At 37.8% G+C, this 17,862-nt stretch overlaps 1 protein-coding gene across 8 annotated transcripts in view; it reads left to right on the top strand.

Annotated features, from left to right (window-relative positions):
• The window catches only part of brsk2b (BR serine/threonine kinase 2b), a 149,377-nt gene that overhangs the window by 74,924 nt on the left and 56,591 nt on the right, over positions 1–17,862 (top strand). For all 8 annotated transcript variants that reach the window (XM_079811238.1, XM_079811236.1, XM_079811242.1 and 5 more), the window contains one exon: positions 7,119–7,213. In XM_079811238.1, the coding sequence (XP_079667364.1) occupies positions 7,119–7,213 (95 nt within the window). The remainder of the gene's footprint in view (positions 1–7,118; positions 7,214–17,862) is intronic.

Below are 17,862 nucleotides of genomic sequence, written 5' to 3' on the forward strand. Positions count from 1 at the left end.
TCTCTCTAAAAAGCAGTTACCTGGAAAACTGCCATATATTTTTATATGATTATTTTAAGAACAGAACATTCAAAAGAACAAGGTCAATTTATTTATATCACACATTTAAAAACACCTAGTGTATGCCAAAGTGCTGTACACATCTACACAAATAAGATTGTGATAATAAGATAAGAAAAAAACATTCAACACAAACCATTCTAACACAATAAAACACACAAAGATGCAGTTCATTCAAAAGCCAAGGAATACAGATAAGTCTTCAGGCGGGATTTAAAAACAGGAAGGGAGGGCGCAGATCTAATGTCCTGAGGTATACTATTCCATAATCTAGGACCGGCTACAAAAAAAGCCTGATCCCCCTTAATTTTAATCGATAGCAAGGTATATGCAGGAAAAGTTTGTCAGAAGATCTGAGAGAGTGGGAGGACTGCTGATAACTGAGATTACAAGTATGATGGGGCTTGGCCATTTAACGCGTTATACACATAATAAAACCTTAAAATGGATCTTATGCTGTACCGGTAACCAATGAAGAGATGCTAGGACTGGAGTGAAGCCTCCTAATTCTGGACCAATTGCAAGCAATTCAATGATGATTGATTGAGACCCATATAAAGCGCATTGCAATAATCAAGTCTGGATGTGATGAAGGCATGAGTAACTGTCTCCAAATCCTTAAAAGAGAGCATAGATTTTAGTTGGGCTATTTACCTTAGTTGAAAGAAGCTGCTCTTCACCACAGCACTTATCTGTTTATCAAAATGCAGTTAAGTTTTTAGCAAAAGGATGAATGTTTGATGACACAGAATCAAGATTAATAGTGATTTCAAAGACAGCACCGGGGGGTCCAAAAACAACAATCTCAGTTTTGCTCTCAGTTAGTTGGAGAAAGTTTCTGCTAGTCCAGCATTTAATATCTTCAAACTACTTAAAATGGTCGGAATAAGAGTGATCAGATCTAAGAGGAATATAGATCTGAGTATCATCAGCGTAACAATGATATACAAACAAAATAAATAAAATAGGCCCCAAGAGGAACCCCTGAGGTACTCCATAGCGGAGCGGTGCATAAGGAGAGAGCGAGTTTCCAATCATCACCTTAACTGATCTATCAGAAAGGAATGATGAGAACCACTCCAGTGCCATACCCCTGATGCCAACTTCATCCCTTATACGATTAAGAAGGGTAGCATGATCAACTGAATCAAATGCTGAACTAAGTAACATTAAACATTAATCAAGTATCATTAAAATAGCAGGTTTACCAGAGTCCAAAGCAAGGAGTAGATCGTTCGACACCTTGATCAGTGCAGTCTCGGTGCTATGATGGGCTTTAATAGACTGAAATTTAGATTAAGAAGGGACGTGATCGCCGCTTGTTTGAGGCATATAGGAACACGGCGACTGTCTAAAGATCTGTTTATAATAGTTAATACATTAGGGCTGATCGTATCCAGAAACTCCCTAAAGAGCCAACAACATTTATCTGAAATATATGTACAATTCACAAACAATGTAGAGGCACTCATACGTTTTATTAACAGTTTTATGTTCAAGTATATGGTGTTTCCATACTCTGCCATGAGTATCTAAGCAACAGAGTTGCTTGTTTCATTTTTAATGCAAAATTGTTCCCTACTGGCAGTATTCATATTTTTCAGAAAACTTTATTTTTACCTACACCGCATCAAATCTAGAAACGCTCATGTCCTTCACAACTGTAACGTAGTGATAGGTATAACTTCCTTTTTCCTTCCAATCATTTTGTAGTAATCTTTGCACAGTAATTTACAGTTGTGGCCAAGCTCTGGTTACAGTAAAATTCATAGGTTTGAGTGTCTGACAGAAGGTTCCAGGTATTAAGCACTCTAAGAGAAGAGACCCATGACGATCTTTACCACTGGAACCTGCATGAACAATTAGTGATTTGAAATGCAAAGTGACTATCTTTATCTTCATCCAGCTGCTCAATGGGGCCTAAGCTGCAAATGCTAAAAACAGCCCTCTAAATAAATGCAGAGCGCTGGTAGTTACAAGACAGAAGGAAGAGCAGTGGTGAAAGTGTGGGTGGTGATCTCAAGACCACCATTCCCCTTAAGCAGAAACTATAAAAGGATTAATTGAAGGATTTTCACTGTGAAGGAGATGAGGAAAATAAAACAAACATAAAAGATGGTGCCTGACTCCTAGGGTTTATGAGCTACTTGCTGTTTGTGCAGCAGCAGAGCAGTTTGTGTTATTGTTTCCAGTGGTTAGCGCTCATCACCGCTGAAGACACTCCTGCTGACCTGCTCTAAACAGCCTGTCAGAGAACACAAGCGCTCATCAGATCCCTGTGATTCACACCTGCCCTGCGTCACTGTCAGACACTTTTGACTGGCTAGGTTTAGAGTCAGCACTCAATGGGAGAATGTGGATGTGGAAAGCCAGAGGTTTGAAACGCTAGCATACATCCATTTGCAAATGGCCAGTTTCTATTATTACATAGACATCACTTAAAAAAAGTGGCCGCGGTGGGAGTAGTTGGCAGGGGAAGGGGTCAAATTAATAATTTAACATGATCTTTTTGATAAACTGTCTGTGTGATGTATTGATCCAGGTCAGGTCCATAAAACATTTTATTTGAGCTGAATTCCTGTAGCTCAAACAGCATGATGTTCTCAATGCCAAGATCCAACCTGTAAATACCAGTGTCTGATTTGGGATTTTGTAGGTCAGTGGATAAATACATGGAACATCAATATGGAATATGACTCGCTGTTATTATGGTATCATTTTTGTTTTGTTTTGAGAGCAATCCCCAAATGACCAATTGAACCACATTTGAAGTTGTACATCAGTGCATGTGTGTGTTTGTAATTTTAGTGTGTGTGTGTGATGTTCTCTAGAACGGATTACTATAAAATAGATTGGAGTGTGTGTATTAAGTACCCATGATAAATAAAAAATAAAAAAAAAGAACTATGACTGCAGGCCTTATTTTAATCAAGGTCATGTTTTCCTAACCAACAATCATTTTACAGATTTTCAAAAAGTGTTTGACATTCAGGTTGAATATCACAACTCATTTACATACTGTATACCTGTATCAGGAAAATGCATAGTAAGTAAGCATAAGTAGCTTTGTCCATTTAGCCTCAAACGTACTCCATTTGTTTTTGTCATTGTGTAATTATGGAGTTTTTATACTGGAGCCCTGTTGCTGCTATACATTAATCAAAAATAGATCTGAGTGGGACTACAGGGCCTTGGCAAGAGCCATGGTTATCTATTGTGTGGTCAACTTTACTGCCAAATCTCATGCTACATGCTCTTTAATAAGAAAAAGAAACGAGTCCCGGCAAAATAAACGGATCTCAGGGCCTACCATGGGATTTATTTCTTGTATTAGAGACACAGAGTAGTTAATAAGAAACTTTACTTTGGGGGAATGTGGGGATTACAGAGAAAAAGTGAAGCCAGAGACTATGTGGGAAAAGTAAGTATTGTCTGTGTGTGTTCGCGTGTACATGCAGCAGAGAAGATCTGACAGAGAGTGGTGGTTGATGGGAGAAGCCCTGGTGATTACTGATGCATGTTATTGCTCAAGGTCACCAGCAGGCAATTCACTCTAACTGATGAACTCCCATTTATTGATCTGTTGAGCCCCTGCAGCGGGAGGATGAGGGAAGCCTCTGAGGACACATGCTGAGCCTCCGGGGTTTCAGTTCCACTGTGCAGCTATGAGAACATGATATCATGCTGCTGTGTATGTGTTAGCTTATCAAAGCTGCGCTTTTTCAGTTTACTACTATGTAAAGAGTAAATATAAAGAGAGTGGAGTCTTGGGGTGAAGGGAAATATGTCAAGAGGTGCTATTACTTATTACCAAATTTTTCACCATTCAATAAAAATAGACATTTCTTATTTTTTTCTTACGTTTCGAGAAGCCGTTTTAACCAGATATAACCAGATAGACTTAATTTAATTAGTGGCATTTAAAGCAAATGTGAATACACTATATAAAGGTTCTTTATTGGCACCAATGAATAACTTTTTCCATCAATGGAAGCTATCAAATGCAAAGTTATTTATAGTGGAAAAAGTTAAACAGATTTTCTGAGTGTTTTATAATAAGCATATGGTAATAACGTGCTTACAAATTATTTGCAAACTTTTAGTTTATAGTTATTTCATTATTGATATATTATATAATGTCTCTACATTGTTAATATATTAAATGGCTATTACGCCACCTTGGAATTATAAGGTTCTATCTGCAGTTTGACTGGTTTGAAGATATTGAGCTTTAAAGTTTTTGCATTCCATTTGACTGTGAAGAAAGAATCTTTTTATTTTCTAAATAAAAAGTAAAAAAAAAATTAAAAACTTAAAAAACAACATCACATAATATAAAGAAGTTATGGCGTAATGGTTTTTATACCGTACAAACCGTATTTTCTATCCCCTTACACTGCCCCTGCCCCTAAACCTAGCTCTCACAGGAGACTGTGCAGTTCACTTTCTGTGAAAAAAAACTTGTTCTGTATGATTTATAAGCATTTTCAAAAGTGAGGACATGGGGAACGTCCTCATATTTCACCCTCTTTTTGTAATACCCATGTCATTATACACATTTGTGTCCTGATATTTCACAAAAACATGCCCACACACACACACTCACACATTGGGTTTTACACACGTTTTATGGGGACTTTCCATAGACATTAAATCATTTAAACAGCGGTACAAACTGTATATTCTGTCCCCTAACCCTAAACCTGGAACCTTTATTTTTAAGAGTGTACTGGTGTCCATATTTGAACAAACCCTTTGCTATAGTTGGGCACCGAATTCGTCAATTACCACTTCAGCTCATTCAACTCTCTATTACGGTTCTATATTACGGTTTTTGGGTCCCACTTTATATTAGGTGGCTTAACTACTATGTACTTACATCAAAAAAAAAGTACAATGTACTCATTGTGTTCATATTGTATATCCAAACCCTTTTGCTGTTATTGAGGTGGGATACGGATAAAGTTAGAGACAGGTGTGGTGGTATGGGTAAGTTTAAGGGTAGGGTTAGGTGTAAGGGAAGTGTCAAGAGTGTAATTATGAATGTAACTACAGAAATGTATTACAGATGTAATTAAATGCAGATCATTTAAAAAAATGTAAGTACAATGTAAAAACATGTATGTACACAATAAGTGCTTCGTATCAAATTATTAATTTAAATGTTAGTACATAGTAGTTAAGGCCACCTATTATAAAGTGGGTCCACATTTTGGTTTCTAACTTTCTACTATTCCCATTGCTTGCAGACGTTTTATTCACACACGCCTCCTTTGCAACTCGGTAACCTTACAATTTTTTTTAGTTGTGTGTCAAGTGTTATTTGAGAAATCTCTTATGGGCAAGTGTTGTTTTTCTCTGCAAATGACAAGAACTGTGCTTGTTTACTTGCTTCAGAGACTTGAACGTTGTTGACTCATTCATGCTAATGTGTTTTTGCACAGAACACTGACTAAAGTGTGCTAGCCTAACTTTAGCCTATCTTTGATTAGTTGTGTTCATGTAGGTTTCCATGGTTTCCTTTGCACCAGTTTACGAGAGAGGTTTGCCGTAATATGTTTTAATGATTAGAAAGATTTATGCTTTTTAGGGGAATTAGTGGAGATTTTTGAAGTACCCTTTGACATGAGAGCTTCAGCATTTTCAGACTAGATGATTTTGACCTCCCTACATATATAATTATAACCCAGGAGAGTGAAGACTTCAACTCTCGTCTCTCAGTCATTGATCATGCTGGTCCAAGTTTTTTGGCATTAATTAAAAATGTAAAAGTACCAATGGAATTCATACACAATTCTGTGATGACCTTATTTTTAATTTATGTCATGTGGCTTGAATCCTCAAAAAACTATTTTAAATAACTGAAAACCTTTACATTAGGTCACTTTTAAGGTAACTTTTTGGATGATTAAGATGTCTACAAAGACTTGACACATGCTTTAAACTAGATATGTCTTTCCTTTTATAAGATTCGCCCCTTTCTTTGTCGTGGATTATCTAATATGTCATTGACCTTCAGACTGGTTAGTGGTGGTCTAATTTATGGACTAGCATGTTTACCAGCAGAATTTTGCATGTGTCGTTGAAGCTGGTTGATCAAGGAAGTCTTGCTGGTTTAGGTAGTTGAGAAGCCTGGTGGGGACACTAGCATAGAAACATCCCATGCTGGTCACCAGTATCCAACACACAACATGCCATGCTAGTCTTTAAATCAGTTTTGACATTGGCCACAGAATTCTTGAGTTGCTTTCTTACTGTGTAGGCAAAAACAAGATCTTTTTGTATTCGGCTACGGGCTTTTGTCTTCCTAGAAAGTTCCGGCGGTGACTTACAAATGCAATAGCCACCGTATGGCATTTTACACATGTCTGTGTGTGTTCAACTTGGCGCAAGGCAATTACGGCAAGATGAAATATTCATCTGGTCCCCGGGTGCTCTCCGCTTCGCCCTCGAGCCCGGCGTGAGGGTGTAGATTGCGTCTGCTTGAGCGTCCTCTCCTGTGATACAACATCAATGACATGTTGTGAAAGTGGCGCAAGATGTCATTTGGGCTTTAACGACATACATATAAAAGAGATCCAGGGACCTGTCAGGTCTTTATATCCCCTCTGCCCCCTGTGTAAACCTTCAGGGAAATCAACAGTTTGATATGCAGAGCCATGCTGAAAAATGTATGGGGGTAATAAAGGCATACACAGACGTGGCATTTAGCCAAATATGGTTGCCGATATATATACGTGCCCGTGTCAGCCTTTGAGCGTAGTGACAGTCTTTTATCGTTGATATGACAAAAAGCCATTGAGGGGGATTCGACTCTGATCTGCCCTTGTTTGTGTTTATGTATGTTCTCTGACATTTACTTTGCGACATGAAAAGTGCCCCTGGTTGTCACATTATGGGTACCGGGGGGCTTTCGAGGGAGAATTCTCATTTTGCCAAAATGAAACTCACGCTGGGATCAGCCTTTTATCATCTAAGTGCTTTTAGGTTGATGTACTTTTTATGCTTGTTTGACAGAATTTCTTTTCTCTCTTCTCTCTTTTTTACTCTCGCTCCAGGCCTCGTGAAGCTGGGAATCCACTGTGTCACATGTCAGAAAGTTGCCATAAAAATTGTAAACCGGGAGAAACTCAGCGAGTCTGTGTTGATGAAGGTAAGATTGTGCTGTTTTTTTAATGTACTTCATGAGATGACTCTCTGCTCTGAATTGCAATGTGATCGAAAGTTGTCAATTAAAGATGGCTGCTTGTACCAAATCTGTCACTTACAATACATTTACACTGTGGTACGAGAGTTTGAGGATTTAAATGTATTTAGATCACTCACAAAGCTTATTCTGTCACAATACTATATTTTCTCTTGCTGAAAGGGAAAGTTAGCACCATTTCTGTCCTAATTATGCCAAGGTTCTTGCTGCAGCAACAAATCATGAAAGAGCCTTTTGAGCACTAACAGGCAGCTGTCACGGTGCTGGTGAACTGCCGTCAGGGGATTGTTTGAGTATATGAAAGGATTACCCTCAATTCTTTTGCCCCTCTTCAATAGTTTGTAAGGAGTGGCAATGAGACGCATACTATCAGACTGGACATTGATTAGCAGGAGTTATCTGTAATTGTTCATTATCCAATTTGAATCGTGCACAGTGAGCTCTCCATCTGTGATGCTCTAATTGGTATGTCTTCTTGTGAAAGTGGCACGCTATACATAGCTCATGATATGTATATACATACATATCTCAATGTTTGTTGAAAGCCAAATGTTGGAGAGAAATTCACTAAGAAAGAATTGTGTCAGGAACAGTGTTGGGAGTAATGCGTTACAAAAGTAATGCATTACAGTATAACGTATTACTTCTGGCATTACAGTGCAAGGCATTACTAATCAATTTTCAGTAATATTTTACTCTTTACATGTTCAGTACCGCTTGCATTACAATACACTTTTAGCCCAAAATGTAATTGTAAAAAATATATATATATATATATATATATATATATATATATATATATATATATACAGAAGAAAAAAAAAACAGCAAGACCGCGAGACATTAACGAATGAAAAACGCAAGTAAGTTATTACCTGTTGGTGGTCTGTCAATAGCCGCGTGTGGTGTCCACGTTTGTAAATAAAGACTAAATGACAGCTTCTGATATATTTGTATAGCGATTTATTTCATGCATCTCCCTCTTGCTGGTGTACCTTTGTATTGTGTGACATAGTCCAGTGAAGGCGTGTTTAGTGAGGGTTTTACAGGAGTGCCGCAAGGCATGATTTCGGCCTCTGTGCCCTCACTGGCCAGTGGAAAAGCGGCTAATGGGTGAAGATGGTAGAAGAAGGCTGTACATTCACGAGATGGATGTATGCGCATTACTTTGAGTTTGTCAGAGATAAGGACAAGAAGAACGTAATAGTAAAATGCAACCTTTGTCTAAAACCGAAAGAACCATCGATGTCGCGATTGTGATTCTGTGTGTCATCCTTTCTTGCATTGTCTTGAGCCTTTACTTTGCCAATTATATGCTATATTGTTAGTAGCCTGGGTAGCCCACAGTCATTATGCTACATAATGTCGCCTTCTACTGGATGTATAATGCTCTCTAGTACATTTTGTCATTTTAGAATGTTAAGTTCTACTTCTGTAGTTATTTTGGTGAAAGTAACTCAAAAGTAAAACAGGGGTAATGTAATGCTTTACAATTCTGAGACAGTAATATTGTAAGGTAAATTATAACTTTTAAATAACAGTAACAAGTAATCTATAATGTATTACAGTTTGGAAGTAACTTGCACAACACTGGTCAGGAAATGCCACACAGTCATGCTAATGGACATCATGTGTTATAACATGTCTCAGGACTGAAGACAAATTTAACAATGTCTTTCTTAAGTCTAATTGTCTTCAATAGAGTAATTCAAAATTAGGAAATATTACATTTATCAAGGTTAATGCTTAAATGTAGCACATTTTTGGACAAATCTTTTGGGTGGATACAGATGACGATGCAACACATAACTGATTTGGTTTGTAGTTTTCAGCACATTCTTACGGATGCTTTCACAAATCATTTATCATTTTAACATGTTTGGCAGTTCAAAAATATGTACAGTATTGACCAAAATTTTTATGGACAAGGAGACTCATTGCTAGCACCCCATAATTGATTTTGATGCCCCTATGCAGTGCATATGTTTTGTTTTTTTGCTTTAAAAATATATTGGTCACATACGTGTTTATTATAACATTATCTGAAAGTCAGCAGTTTTTCCTTGCTTTACAGAGTGAATAATTGACTCAAACTGCTACTGTGGTATTCATTTTTTTTTAAATATATATATATATTATAAAATGACAAGATGTGCCTAAGATGATGCTGATGTTACCATTTTGCTTTATGAATTGAGTGAGCTTTAACATAAAAACCCTTCCGATCACCTCAACTTTTGACCCAGTCAGCATGATTTCCTCTCAGTGTCCATCCAGCATCATATGGATTTCATTAAATGGTTAATGGCTCATTAACTCCTGGTGGATTGTGAGGCAGTAGTAATTTAGATGAGCTGATTGGTTCCTCATTGTAATTGGATGTGAGAGAGGGCTATACAGTCATCCGGTCCACATGCGGTCCCCAGACCCCCCTGCTCACACATAGGTGTTTGGACTGCGGTGGAAATTGCTTCTCTGCAGGAAATAGACCTAGGCCTTATGGGAGTCTGATTGTGGAGGCATGCTTTTGTGTTTCTCATTGTCGTACTTTACTTTCCTCACCAAGCGGTATAATTTAGAAAACAAACAGATGCCGTCTGATCCTAACGTGAGTAAAGCCGCCTCCATGACTGATAGTTAGTCGTGTTCCTCTGAAGGTCACCCCGTAACCCATTCTATTGTATCTCCTGCTTATTTTAGCTTCTCTCAAGGGCTGTTGTCATGGCAACTTGACATGATTGGCTTGAGGAGGGAGGTGGGGTTAGAAAATGATATGCTTATAGTAAAAACAGCTTCAGATGTTGCATGCCTACCTCAATGTATCTGAGATTTTTTGAACGACGGGGATCGACACTGGAGGCAAAAGCGAGACAACAATCTGCTGTTCTTGTGCACTTATGAGTCCCAAAGTCATGACTAATCTTCTAATGGTGTAATTTCCCATGATTCCACCTTGTTTCATTGGCTTTAACTAGACTTCATTTTCAGTTCAACTCATTGGATAGTCTCTCAGTCATTGGCTGCCATGTTCCTCCTGGAGTTCAACCTTGCCACAGTCGTGAAGGAATAAATAAACAATAATGACTTCATTAGCATAATTTTAGACAGTCGGCAGGAGGTCACCTGTCATTCTGTTGTTTTCCTTCTTCTTCTCTTTCCTCAGCCTCCAGCGAATCTCACGTTGGTTGGCATTTGCATAGTGTGAAGCCGGTGTGCAGCTGTCAGTGTGTGGAAGAGCATGCGTGTCTGTATGTTGAAAGCAGGGGTTCGGTACCTCCTGTCGGTGTGTGCTTGCTGGGACATAGTAAAAGTAAGAGCATGCATGTGTGTTCATCCCAGAGCCCAGGGTGAGCGTGTCAGGTTTTATTTGTGTGTGCAGTATCCAGAGTGTCTGTTATTGTGTGTGTGTGTGTGTGTGTGTTCATGTCTACTCCCAGGGAGAGGCAGTGTTGTGTGTTAGGTCGTGGCACGCACAGAACAGAAGCCTGGCATTTGAGAACATGCTCCTCGCAGAGAACTCCACGGCCCCTGCCTGGCCCCTCCTGAACTAATGAAGTCGTCTCTGACATTTTCAGACATGAAAAGAAAAGCTCTTTGACTCACTTTTCGGTCACACTAATGAGGGTTATGTCAGTAGGTGACCTCGGCCTACTTTACCTCAGAGAATGTGCTGCAGATGCCTCACAGCAACATTGTCTTCAAGGGGAAGATGTTGGTATGTGTGTGCATTCATTATATCGCATAGGTGATGCTTTTAAATTATTAAATTATTAAAAATAGAGCTCTTTAAACACTGGAAAAGCTTATTCTATTGTGTTTCCACTCCAGTCTGGTGCCATTTTGTGGAAAAGCTGTTTTAAAATGCTAAATAGTGTGCTTATCTTTCAGTTTCCCTTGAGGCAGGCTACTCAAAACTATTTATGACAAACCATGCATTAAACATCACTCCCTCCTAATGAATGACTGCCTCTTGACACTGCAGGGTGGATCCCAGTAAACATTTCAGAAAGGTATCACTCTTTGGTTTAATCAAGTCTTGGGTGGTTAATGGTAAATGGCCCTAGGGATGGTGGGAGTGAAAGTTTCTCTCAGCGTGCGGTGTCGAATCCAGACTGGTCCCGAGGGGAAAGCTAACATTTCTGAAACCAAGCCCAGTGTTGCCCAGGAGACTGACTGCTGAGGAGAAGGAGGGACATGTTGCACCCCTGCAGAGAAGAGATTACTCAAGCTGTGGATGAGTGCCAGTGTACACACACACTATATGTTACGCAGTGACAGTGGAAAAGAACTTTAACTATATTTCAACTTAACTATATGTTAAAGGAGAAGTGTGCGATTTCTGCACAACTAGCAGCAGCAAACATTTTCATTATTTTAAAAAACAACAAAAAAGATACTTTAGATCAGGGGTGTCCAATCCTGCTCCTGGAGGGCCACTGTCCTGTAGAGTTTAGCTCCAACTTGCCTCAACACAATTGAAGTTTCTAGTATGCCTAGTAAGACCTTGATTGTTTGGATTGACTTGATTGGACAGTGGCCCTCCAGGATCAGGTTTGGAACCCCTGCTTTAGATCGTCAACGGTCTTTGACAACTTTGGAACAATCTTCTAAAAAATCTGTGAAAATTCATCCATTCAGAGATATTCAAAAATCTCAATGTTTTTGGTTCCTAACTCTTTGGTTCTGGTTCTTTATTTGTTGTTTCCTTTATCCTTTGTAAAGCAATCTTGAGGTCCTGAAAAGCTATATAATGATAAATTATTGTTATTATTGCTATTATTACATATTACACATTTACATATACATTTACATTTAGTCATTTAGCAGACGCTTTTATCCAAAGCGACTTACAAATGAGACTTACATTTATTAAATTTTCTGCAGGAAACCGATAGAATATGTTACTGATTTGGTTTGCATTTTTCTATACACTTTTACCAATGCCGTATGACTGTCATCAATTTTGCAATTTTGACAAACCCTCATCTATGTTTGCACGGTTAGAAAACATTGGTCAGTAGAGTTACAGAAAACCAAACATTTATGTTTGCAAGGCATAAAAAAATGATTTTCAGTGTCAGTGCCGCACTAGCTTGAATAGACAAGAGGCTGTTTTGTCAAATGTCCCTCATGCTCTCTTTCACTAGTCCCCAGGCCAGCAGGTTGAGACTTTATTTCTAACCTTTCCTAATCTCGAGAGCTGTGCTTTAGCTCTTGCTGACCTGAAGTACTTTAGTGTTTGTGTGGTGCTGACGCTTTGCTGAGTGAGATATGGTGTCAGCTCTTCACACCGATGCTCCGGAAGAGCTGATGATCTGTGACGCTCTACGCAGAGACACAGTTCCACATCTGGGTATGACTTATCCTGCTCTGCCCCCCGTGGTGTTCACTCCATCCATGATCTCTCAGTCAAATGAACCACTGCCTCTTTAATGGTGCTGCACTGAAGTGATTTAAGATGGTGTTTGTTTAATCCACATTCACTGGCACTTTAGTCTTGGAAAAGAGAGATAGATGAAGGTGTTAATGATGTGATCACTGAGGCAGGAAGGCAGTGACGAGGCACAGTGCAGAGATCTCAAGGCAGAATCCAATTCATGCTTGCTTGAGCTCTGAGGATTTTTTTTTGTGTTACCGTTCAAAAGTTTTGGGTCAGTAAGATTTTTTTTTAAATAATTAATTAATACTTTTATTTAGCAAGGACAAATTTAATTGATCAACAGTGACAGACAAGACATTTATAATATTACCAAAACATATATTTAGAATGACTACTGTTCTTTTGAATTTTCTAAGAATCTCGGAAAAACGGTATCACTGTTTCTACAATAACAAGAGGCACAAGTTTTCAAAGTGGATGATAAGAAATGTTTATTGAGCACCAATCAGCATATTAGAATGATTTCTGGAGGATCATGTGACACTGAAGACTGGAGTAATGATGCGGAAAATTCAACTTTGCAGCACAGGAATATATTACATTTTTAAATATATTCAAATAGAAGACATATTTTGCAATATTACCGCTTTTACTGTATTTTTTAATCCCCCACTCTCCGTGTGTTAAATGTATGTTTACATCCTTGATTATTTGAAATGAAATATATTTTATAAATAATGAAACATAAAAGCTCGTATAAAAAGTAGCTTCCTATATTTTGCAGACAGCAGCCCAGCTTCTGTTCTTGTAATGATAGAGAAAAAATCTGCAGGAAAAAAAAAATGCAGGAAGGGAATATAGCAAGGAGGGAACAAAAGATGAAATTTGCAGTCCAGCACAGAGGCAGAAATAGAGGCAGATTGAATGGCTGATGAATGATGGCTGACCCTAATCTTGTTATCCTGCCATTGATGACAGCAGTGTCATTTTCTCTCTATATACGTTTCTCTCTCTTCTCCTCTAAATGATTATGGATCATTCATCTTCTCCCGCGCTCTGCGGGTAGATTGTTGTGTTTGCGAGGGAGATGTTTCTCTCACCGCATGCACAGAGTGGGACACAAAACAAAATAAATGGCTGTCACGCGCTTCCCTCCAGCCCGGTGCATCTTCGTCTAATTTGCATATATAAGTCTTTGAAGATGCCAAGCTGATTTTATAAGGTTGGAGTTTATTGATGACCCCAACGAGCACTGTATTGTTAGGAGCTCTTAGACTATGTTCAGTTACAATACATCTCTGCTGTGTCACTTTAATACACATGGAGTGTGGAAAATCTTCCATATCTGTGTGATCAGATTTTTTTAAACAAATGACCAAAATACCCGCATTCATGCATTTCAGTTTATGATATGACTACATTTGAGTACATTTGTATCTGTATTACTGTTCATGTTTAATTCAACCATAGCTATCCTACTACATTAAAGGGATTGTTCACCCCAAAAATGTCAATTGTCATAATTTACATTTACTCACCCTCATGTCATTTCAAACCATATGACTTTCTTTATTCTGTGGAACACAAAAGAAGATATTTTGAAAATTGTCTCAATTGTTTCCAGAATTATTTGAATGCATGTAATGACACAAGGGTGAGTAATGACGGAATTTTCATCCCTTTAAGTAAAATTTGTCGTTAAGTCATCATCAAGATGTTCCAAATCCAATATGCTCTTATGCTTGACATAAATGTGTGGTAATACTCCTATGTGTGGTAATACTCCTACACTAGTGTACATTTAGATCTTTCCTCTATTTCATGCGCACTTCTCAAATGATTAAGCTGCAACTTTGACCCCAAGTCTCAGCACTTCATTGGAGGTCTTCTTGCTTCAGTGACCACATATACCCTATAGTTATTTTGTTCAATCCACAGCATGGTAGGTGCAAGCTTGAGTGTTGTCTGGCACAGTGTGAGAGTCATAAAGCTGTTCAAAATAGTGGTTTAGGGCTGGTCATTTGCTACGGCAACAGATGGAGATTTGATTTACACTTGGGTCTCTGTAATTTATTTAATTCCCCTCAACATGGAATAGACTCATTTTTTCAATGAAGATATGTGGGTTTACTCAATGTGAATCATTTTTTGAAATTCAGTTTCAGTTGAAACTCAAGATGAATCATTTGAATTTGTGATTCATTAATATACAGTTTATCATTTTCAGTAGGACATGATCCCAAAATATTTATTTCTATAAATATATTTATGCCATTTTTGTGATTTATATTCTGTCTGTCTACTACGGCATCTATATTGAGTCTTTCAATCATCCTGGAGTGAGGAATGGGTACAGGTTGTTGATTACTTATCATTATTTATTTTTAAAGCACACTAATTGCAGAAATGATCCACCTGTCCTGAAGAAACTTGTGATAGAGTAAAAGTGTGATATTGAAATATATGTTTTATGAGTCACTCCTTCCTTGATCAGGCAGCATTCGTTTTGTCAATCCTTACGTGTTAGTCAGCACATGTCAGGGATAATGTCCAATCAGCCAAATGTTTATCAACAATTTAGCCTAACATAGTTTAATTTTATTGTGGACTTAATTTTATGATGGGATTTATCAAGTTACTTACCAAATAAATAAATAAATTGACAACGCCATGTCGGAAGTCTGCTGGGACCACTGCTAATGGTCAGTTATAAAGTTTTCATTATAGAAAAAATATTTGACTTTACAATGCTGTGATTACAAGTGTTCCAGAGAGCCATGTAATAGTTGTAATACAGTAGTTTTAATAATGTTATTTGTGAACCGTTTCTATTAGTCGTGTGGGTGGTGATTAATTAGGAATGATTTTGGGCGTTGAAAGTTAGAACTGAATGTTCAGCTCTGTAAGTCATTGTCACTTCTTTCACTTCTCAAAAATCTTAATTGCTGTAAAAATGTCAGAGCATAATAGAGCCTCTCTTATATTAACAGCCAGATTTTAAGTATAGTTCACAAGTTTGGGGTTGGATAGATTTTTTTAAATGTTTTTAAAAGAACTCACTTGTGCTCACCAAGACTGCATATTGTGAAAATATAGTACAATTTAAATTTGTGAAAATTTAGTATAATTTAAAATAATTGTTTTACATATTAATATATTTTACAATGCATTCTGTGATGGCAAAAACTGCATTTATTTTTAAAACTGCAATTAATCTTTTAAACTTATCTTTTGATCTGTACTTTCAGTTTTGAACAATCAAATGCTTTCTTGCAGATTAAAATTATTAATGTCTTTCTTTCTAAACAAAAGACTTACTGAATTTTGAATGGTAGTGTTTATATATTGCTTATAAGAGTTAATAGATAACAGTGCATTTTTAAGGATAATATGTCAACTTCATGGAACATGTTTACTGTTTTAGCTCACTATCATGTTTTTCCACAATCCTATTCCCTTCTGTCTGATGCTTTGACTGAACATTTGATCAAACGGAGAAGACCCTGAGGAATCAGGAAGTAGAAGATAACGGAACGCCGTTACCTTTTCATTTGGTCCCTGGAGTGACCTTTAACCCTCTTTCCTTCCTTGCCAAAGTCATTATGGCTGAACTGAGACAGTAGCAGTAGAGAAAATGTCCATTATGTGAGATTTATAACTGTGGTCCATGTCCATTGCTGCCTACAATGACAGATAAATCAATTGACGTGGACACCTGTGTTCCATGATTATGATTGCACAGATGCCCTGAGAGGATGTGAAGGTGAAAGATGTCTCTGCGACGTTGACTAGCAGATCTGTCTACTTAAAAAATGGTTTCACACCTGTCTACGTAAAAAACAGGTTTTAGTTTTATAGCCTAATAACAGATTGCTGACCGTTCTTGAAAGGTTAGCGTTAGCGCTCTGTTTTAAGGGAAGTTTAAGTGGTCTATGCTTAGGACTTAGGAATGATCTCAAAGTGATTGTAAACCATATCAGCCTGGCTTATGAATGCTTATTAAATGCCATAATATAATCATCATTAATTTGCTGAAAAGCAAAGCTGGTCTTACCGATTGTGTGTTTTTTCAGATTGATTCAGTGTTGTTAAAGGGATAGTTCACCCAAAAATTTAAATTGTCATCATTTACTCACCATCACGATGTTCCAAACCTGTATAAAGTTCTTTCTTCTGCTGAACACAAAAGAAGATATTTTGAAGAATGTCGGTAACCGACCAGTTGATGTTTTTCAAATAAAAATTGTAAAATATACAAATAAAAACATATTGTAATAGTATATAAATAATACATAAATAACACTGGCTTTCTGCCGATACAGCTGGGTGGCAGAATTTTGCGCTTGGCCTTAAAACAGTCATTTTATGCTGGCACCTAATTTTTTTTTCTTCTTCACACTGCAGCCAAGCAAAACAAAGCTCTTAAAACGTAATGATTCTTGCCCGAAAAGTGGGGCGTGATGCAATCCCCCCCAGTTATAATGGCTGCCATTCCCCTGGTGTATAGTATAGAGTATGTTTCCAACACATTGTATCATGGCAATGATTTATGGGATATCTAGGCACTTCTTCAGCACTACAGATTCTCTGAGCTAGAATGGAGTCAGTGGGTAATTTTTCCTTCATACAGTAAATCTGTACTTGACCACACAGCACAAAACTGCGACTAGTACTGCGCCATTGAACTATTGATTTAAATACCGCATGTGTGGTAGTGATTGGTGTGCGAGATCAAGCTGCCTCTCCAGGATGAGTGAGTAATGCAAAAGATAGATCATAATTACTTTTCTCTATGAGCACAGGAGTCTTTTAGCGTCTGTGTCCCCGCTCACGGCAAGATGGAAATAATGACTTCTGTCATAAATCTTTATCCAGAAAACTGGACTCAGGTTTAACATTGCCTCATCTGCAAGAATCTAAAGCTAGAGGGTTAAAAGCAGCACAATGAGATGCCGACAGTGTATTTTTGAGTTTGAGAAGAAGAGCCTCTCTGGACAGAGGTTTTTGATCAATTAAAACACATTCCTTTCGTATTTAAATCAATGTTTTTCACATTTATTCCACACTGAGCCCAGGGCAACTAATTTCTGGAAGGTCAAAAGGCATCAAAGCAGTTGTTTATTGAGGCTAGGCGCTCTTAAAGCACCCAATATTCCTATGCAAATGTGCGTGCATAAATTTGAATGCATGACAAGCAGTGTTTCTTGTTTTGACA

Source organism: Gobio gobio, assembly GCF_949357685.1.
Source record: "Gobio gobio genome assembly, chromosome: 2".
NCBI lineage: Eukaryota > Metazoa > Chordata > Actinopteri > Cypriniformes > Gobionidae > Gobio > Gobio gobio.